Source organism: Mytilus trossulus, chromosome 2 (genome assembly GCF_036588685.1).
Source record: "Mytilus trossulus isolate FHL-02 chromosome 2, PNRI_Mtr1.1.1.hap1, whole genome shotgun sequence".
Taxonomy (NCBI): domain Eukaryota; kingdom Metazoa; phylum Mollusca; class Bivalvia; order Mytilida; family Mytilidae; genus Mytilus; species Mytilus trossulus.
In genome coordinates this window covers 41,836,018-41,843,423 of record NC_086374.1, presented here as the reverse complement: position 1 = coordinate 41,843,423, position 7,406 = coordinate 41,836,018, and the positions used below count along the sequence as shown (strand labels likewise).

Below are 7,406 nucleotides of genomic sequence, written 5' to 3'. Positions count from 1 at the left end.
AGCGTGAAAAAGTACATTTAAACAAAACGCATTTGACTAACAGGTCGAACAACTGATGTTCTTTAACCCTGCTGACTGCCATTGGCGATTGCCAAATAAAATTGATCACAAGATGTAACAAAATGGATCTTAATATAAATTTAATACGTCACAGAAAAAACAAAATTGTTAACTTGTGGACAGGATGTTGTGCCACAAACATTCGGTGTCAATATTTCTTTAGTACACCATATCCGGATTTCGACAATAAATGTCTCTTCAGTGATGTTAGGGATCGAAACGGTATTTGGAAGGCCATATAAAAAGTACCCTCATTTTTAGAGAAAGTACCCTCATTTTTAGATTAACTCTTGAATTTTAAGAGTCAATATATAGGATGAACGGATCATATAAACCGGAGGGAAAATATGATACATGCCCAAACAAAAAATATAAACGAGTCTAAATTGAAAACTACGTTCAAACCTATGACTGCGTTGGATAAAAACCGCAATTTTTATACGTGTGCATGTCAAACAAATTTCGTTGTAGAAGGGTCTAAAAACAGCACAAACAACATTTTCCAAAAGACCAAAAGCGTGAAAAAGTATATTTAAACAAAACGCATTTGACTAACAGGTCGAACAACTGATGTTCTTTAACCCTGCTGACTGCCATTGGCGATTGCCAAATAAAATTGATCACAAGATGTAACAAAATGGATCTTAATATAAATTTAATACGTTACAGAAAGAAAAAAAAATTGTTAACTTGTGGACAGGATGTTGTGCCACAAACATTCGGTGTCAATATTTCTTTAGTACACCATATCCGGATTTCGACAATAAATGTCTCTTCAGTGATGTTAGGGATCGAAACGGTATTTGGAAGGCCATATAAAAAGTACCCTCATTTTTAGAGAAAGTACCCTCATTTTTAGATTAACTCTTGAATTTTAAGAGACAATATATAGGATGAACGGATCATATAAACCGGAGGGAAAATATGATACATGCCCAAACAAAAAATATAAACGAGTCTAAATTGAAAACTACGTTCAAACCTATGACTGCGTTGGATAAAAACCGCAATTTTTATACGTGTGCATGTCAAACAAAATTCGTTGTAGAAGGGTCTAAAAACAGCACAAACAACATTTTCCAAAAGACCAAAAGCGTGAAAAAGTATATTTAAACAAAACGGATTTGACTAACAGGTCGAACAACTGATGTTCTTTAACCCTGCTGACTGCCATTGGCGATTGCCAAATAAAATTGATCACAAGATGTAACAAAATGGATCTTAGTATAAATTTAATACGTCACAGAAAGAAAAAAAAGATTGTTAACTTGTGGACAGGATGTTGTGCCACAAACATTCGGTGTCAATATTTCTTTAGTACACCATATTCGGATTTCGACAATAAATGTCTCTTCAGTGATGTTAGGGATCGAAACGGTATTTGGAAGGCCATATAAAAAGTACCCTCATTTTTAGAGAAAGTACCCTCATTTTTAGATTAACTCTTGAATTTTAAGAGTCAATATATAGGATGAACGGATCATATAAACCGGAGGGAAAATATGATACATGCCCAAACAAAAAATATAAACGAGTCTAAATTGAAAACTACGTTCAAACCTATGACTGCGTTGGATAAAAACCGCAATTTTTATACGTGTGCATGTCAAACAAATTTCGTTGTAGAAGGGTCTAAAAACAGCACAAACAACATTTTCCAAAAGACCAAAAGCGTGAAAAAGTATATTTAAACAAAACGCATTTGACTAACAGGTCGAACAACTGATGTTCTTTAACCCTGCTGACTGCCATTGGCGATTGCCAAATAAAATTGATCACAAGATGTAACAAAATGGATCTTAGTATAAATTTAATACGTCACAGAAAGAAAAAAAAGATTGTTAACTTGTAGACAGGATGTTGTGCCACAAACATTCGGTGTCAATATTTCTTTAGTACACCATATCCGGATTTCGACAATAAATGTCTCTTCAGTGATGTTAGGGATCGAAACGGTATTTGGAAGGCCATATAAAAAGTACCCTCATTTTTAGAGAAAGTACCCTCATTTTTAGATTAACTCTTGAATTTTAAGAGACAATATATAGGATGAACGGATCATATAAACCGGTGAGAAAATATGATACATGCCCAAACAAAAAATATAAACGAGTCTAAATTGAAAACTACGTTCAAACCTATGACTGCGTTGGATAAAAACCGCAATTTTTATACGTGTGAATGTCAAACAAATTTCGTTGTAGAAGGGTCTAAAAACAGCACAAACAACATTTTCCAAAAGACCAAAAGCGTGAAAAAGTATATTTAAACAAAACGCATTTGACTAACAGGTCGAACAACTGATGTTCTTTAACCCTGCTGACTGCCATTGGCGATTGCCAAATAAAATTGATCACAAGATGTAACAAAATGGATCTTAATATAAATTTAATACGTTACAGAAAGAAAAAAAAATGTTAACTTGTGGACAGGATGTTGTGCCACAAACATTCGGTGTCAATATTTCTTTAGTACACCATATCCGGATTTCGACAATAAATGTCTCTTCAGTGATGTTAGGGATCGAAACGGTATTTGGAAGGCCATATAAAAAGTACCCTCATTTTTAGAGAAAGTACCCTCATTTTTAGATTAACTCTTGAATTTTAAGAGTCAATATATAGGATGAACGGATCATATAAACCGGAGGGAAAATATGATACATGCCCAAACAAAAAATATAAACGAGTCTAAATTGAAAACTACGTTCAAACCTATGACTGCGTTGGATAAAAACCGCAATTTTTATACGTGTGCATGTCAAACAAATTTCGTTGTAGAAGGGTCTAAAAACAGCACAAACAACATTTTCCAAAAGACCAAAAGCGTGAAAAAGTATATTTAAACAAAACGCATTTGACTAACAGGTCGAACAACTGATGTTCTTTAACCCTGCTGACTGCCATTGGCGATTGCCAAATAAAATTGATCACAAGATGTAACAAAATGGATCTTAATATAAATTTAATACGTTACAGAAAGAAAAAAAAATTGTTAACTTGTGGACAGGATGTTGTGCCACAAACATTCGGTGTCAATATTTCTTTAGTACACCATATCCGGATTTCGACAATAAATGTCTCTTCAGTGATGTTAGGGATCGAAACGGTTTTTGGAAGGCCATATAAAAAGTACCCTCATTTTTAGAGAAAGTACCCTCATTTTTAGATTAACTCTTGAATTTTAAGAGACAATATATAGGATGAACGGATCATATAAACCGGAGGGAAAATATGATACATGCCCAAACAAAAAATATAAACGAGTCTAAATTGAAAACTACGTTCAAACCTATGACTGCGTTGGATAAAAACCGCAATTTTTATACGTGTGCATGTCAAACAAATTTCGTTGTAGAAGGGTCTAAAAACAGCACAAACAACATTTTCCAAAAGACCAAAAGCGTGAAAAAGTATATTTAAACAAAACGGATTTGACTAACAGGTCGAACAACTGATGTTCTTTAACCCTGCTGACTGCCATTGGCGATTGCCAAATAAAATTGATCACAAGATGTAACAAAATGGATCTTAGTATAAATTTAATACGTCACAGAAAGAAAAAAAAGATTGTTAACTTGTGGACAGGATGTTGTGCCACAAACATTCGGTGTCAATATTTCTTTAGTACACCATATTCGGATTTCGACAATAAATGTCTCTTCAGTGATGTTAGGGATCGAAACGGTATTTGGAAGGCCATATAAAAAGTACCCTCATTTTTAGAGAAAGTACCCTCATTTTTAGATTAACTCTTGAATTTTAAGAGTCAATATATAGGATGAACGGATCATATAAACCGGAGGGAAAATATGATACATGCCCAAACAAAAAATATAAACGAGTCTAAATTGAAAACTACGTTCAAACCTATGACTGCGTTGGATAAAAACCGCAATTTTTATACGTGTGCATGTCAAACAAATTTCGTTGTAGAAGGGTCTAAAAACAGCACAAACAACATTTTCCAAAAGACCAAAAGCGTGAAAAAGTACATTTAAACAAAACGCATTTGACTAACAGGTCGAACAACTGATGTTCTTTAACCCTGCTGACTGCCATTGGCGATTGCCAAATAAAATTTATCACAAGATGTAACAAAATGGATCTTAATATAAATTTAATACGTCACAGAAAAAAAAAAATTGTTAACTTGTGGACAGGATGTTGTGCCACAAACATTCGGTGTCAATATTTCTTTAGTACACCATATCCGGATTTCGACAATAAATGTCTCTTCAGTGATGTTAGGGATCGAAACGGTATTTGGAAGGCCATATAAAAAGTACCCTCATTTTTAGAGAAAGTACCCTCATTTTTAGATTAACTCTTGAATTTTAAGAGTCAATATATAGGATGAACGGATCATATAAACCGGAGGGAAAATATGATACATGCCCAAACAAAAAATATAAACGAGTCTAAATTGAAAACTACGTTCAAACCTATGACTGCGTTGGATAAAAACCGCAATTTTTATACGTGTGCATGTCAAACAAATTTCGTTGTAGAAGGGTCTAAAAACAGCACAAACAACATTTTCCAAAAGACCAAAAGCGTGAAAAAGTATATTTAAACAAATATATATATATAACTCGTCTAAACATCAACCCAACAATGTTAGATAAATGATACATCACTTCACTGATGGAAACATGTATTGTACTGCAAGTTTACTCTTCTGGACCACCTGAGTTCGCCCCGACGTGTCGCTTTTTATTAGTCCCAATTTTGTGTATCAATTCTCTGAAATCCCTTCTATGATGCCAATTGTCCAAAGAGTATAAAGAGGGTGTGTGTACGCTACTATGGAATACCATATGGCCTTCAATAAGTTTCCGTAAATATAGATGTTGTTTAACACCTTATATAAATTGTGTTTGTGATTGGTTAGAATAAGACAGTGAAATTTATCTACGTCAGAAATTAACACTTTGTTTCATCTATATAAGAATTGCGTTTGGGGATACAACATGCTATTTGAAGATGCTGTTGCCAAAGTTGAACGGCAATTCTACAATATCATGGATACAGCTTTCTATCGTCAGCTGTGGATTCTTGCTGAACATGACATTTTTATGGATAACAGCGAGGACAAAACAGAGAAGAGCTTTGATAGATTTTACTATCATCGTAGCTTGTGCTGCTAAATCTGTCATTGGTTTAGAAATCTTTGTCAGATTACTTATTCCTGTGACAGTCCGATTACCAGAAGTATTCAAGTTTTTAGGTAAGGACCATTCGACCTTTTAAACACCTCGCTACAAAGTTCAAAAGTTTAGAAACATTTCATTTTTTAGGAATATTTACCTACGGTTATTTTTTGTAATATTTGGATATAGTTTGTACAGACTTAATTTCATGCATTTTCTCTTTTTAGATACTATTGACCTACTACTTGATGGAGTGTACATTGTGAGCATTTTAATACTGAATGTATTACGATACCGGGTTATACGAAACCTGCATACACCACCAAACCAAGAACCAGGATCCAGCCAGTCGAAAACATTTGTTAGAACTAGTATGGTTTTTGTAGTAATGTGCAGTATAACATATTCTATCTCAGTCTGGTTCGAAGATGGTCAAGGAAATTCGATCCCCATTGTTGCAGCCTTTGCAGCAAAGACAGCTACAAAAACAATCCCATGGATAATGAATGTCATTATTAATGGTGTTATGTTAGGTAAAATCTCGATTGTTCTCTATAAACGACGATTTTCCGTTCATGCTGCTATGCAACAGTTCAATCGTAGTGGTTCGGTTGGGGGATTCGCTTTACTAAAGCAATTTTTGTACTCCTTGATTCTTCAGACGGTGTTTTACGTTTGTCCAAGCATGTTTGTTTATCCATTAGAACTTGTTCCAGCAACGATGAAGACTTCAAAATCAAATGAGATGTACTGGTCAATGAAAGTAATACTGGTTTTTCTAAATCCTGTCATGTTTAGTATTATTTTACAGTCGAAATACAATGCTATTTCTGCAATTCGAACTAGTATAATGAGCATTAAGTCATTCAACATACAAGGAGGACATCGAATAAGACCTTTAATTCAATTTCCACAACAGGAAGAGTCTTTACAGATAATGAACGAGACGACAGTCAGTAAGTTAATGAACAACAGCCCTCAGAATTCAAAAAAGCTGCAGATTTTTACTCTGATGCATCCAATAATAACACCACCTATCACCCCTAAAAGCGGATGTTCATTAGTGAGTACAGACTTTAAATTTCCTGACATCTACACCGATGCTATATCAATTAACAGTACCAAGTGGGTTACAGAAAATGGGTTGAACTCACCGTATCATTCCAAAAGTTTGATAGCCAAAGGAGAAGCATCTTCACCATACAGTCCAAACTGGTTTGTTGAGAGACTAAGCACTAACACAAATTTAAGTCTTCATAGTTTTGAATCGAGCGTTTTTTCATCTGCTAGTGATCTAAGACCGTCACTTCAAACACAGTATAGTAATGGTTCTCACAGAGAAAGAATCGGATCTCTTCCCGTAAATGTTCAACAAGTACCGGTTTTTTCATACTTGCAACCTCCGACACAATCACGAGATCGATCAATATCTTTACCAAGAACAGTTGATATTTTCAAAAGATGTTAGCTGCAGCTGTTATCATTCTTTTGTCTTGACACTTCAATTGGTATTTATGACTGAGGTCTAAACTCTTGTTACTGGAAATATAAAACATCGTTGTTCCTAAAGAAGCTCACAGAAATATACTTTGGTGAAGAAAAGAACCGTTGAAATGGCAACTGAAATGTGCTATTGAAAATCTTTAATGCAATACAATTATAATGAGATCTTACAAAAATTAATAAAATATTTATTTATAATTTCTATTTTTTGTTTTCGTCTGCTATCTTAACCTTCTTTTATTATTCTGAGGTAGGCTTAATCTTATGCGTATACAATTTGTACTTGAAAACCACGCGGTGAGCAGAAATTTTTTTGAGCAGAAAGACGTTTTATAAGTCTATACAAGTTTTTGGTGGTAAAAAAAATATAGTCGGCTATAAAAGGCCCCGACATGAAAAATAGGAACAAATTCAATTAAGAAAACTAACGACCTAATTTGAACCAAAAAAAATTACTAACAACCAATAAGACTGAGGTGAATCAAAGAAAACAACTTAACTACCGGCTCCTGGCTTGAAATGTATTTGCTAGCGCTCAACCTCTCCTTTAACCTAGGACAGTGCTTGTGTTACAGCACAACACAAAAATAAACTATAAAAATCAGCTAAAAAGTGACCAACTAATCACACTGATACATCGCAAAAACACATCAAACAGATCGGTTGCCTCATGCCATCAAACTGTAATACA

At 34.2% G+C, this 7,406-nt stretch overlaps 1 protein-coding gene across 1 annotated transcript; it reads left to right on the top strand.

Annotated features, from left to right (window-relative positions):
- Window positions 1-5,059: 5,059 nt before the first annotated feature.
- LOC134705137 (uncharacterized) lies at window positions 5,060-6,827 on the top strand. Its single transcript, XM_063563890.1, has 2 exons — window positions 5,060-5,289; window positions 5,440-6,827. Exons 1-2 carry the CDS (start codon window positions 5,127-5,129, stop codon window positions 6,678-6,680), a joined length of 1,404 nt encoding a protein of 467 aa, XP_063419960.1. The 5' UTR covers window positions 5,060-5,126; the 3' UTR covers window positions 6,681-6,827.
- The last annotated feature ends 579 nt before the right edge of the window (window positions 6,828-7,406 follow it).

Excerpts from the sequence above, each read along its gene's own strand:
- LOC134705137 (XM_063563890.1), top strand. The coding sequence starts at position 5,127 with ATGACATTTTTATGGATAACAGCGAGGACAAAACAGAGAAGAGCTTTG. Across the intron at positions 5,290-5,439 it reads AGAAGTATTCAAGTTTTTAG|ATACTATTGACCTACTACTT; the intron begins GTAAGGACCATT and ends TTCTCTTTTTAG.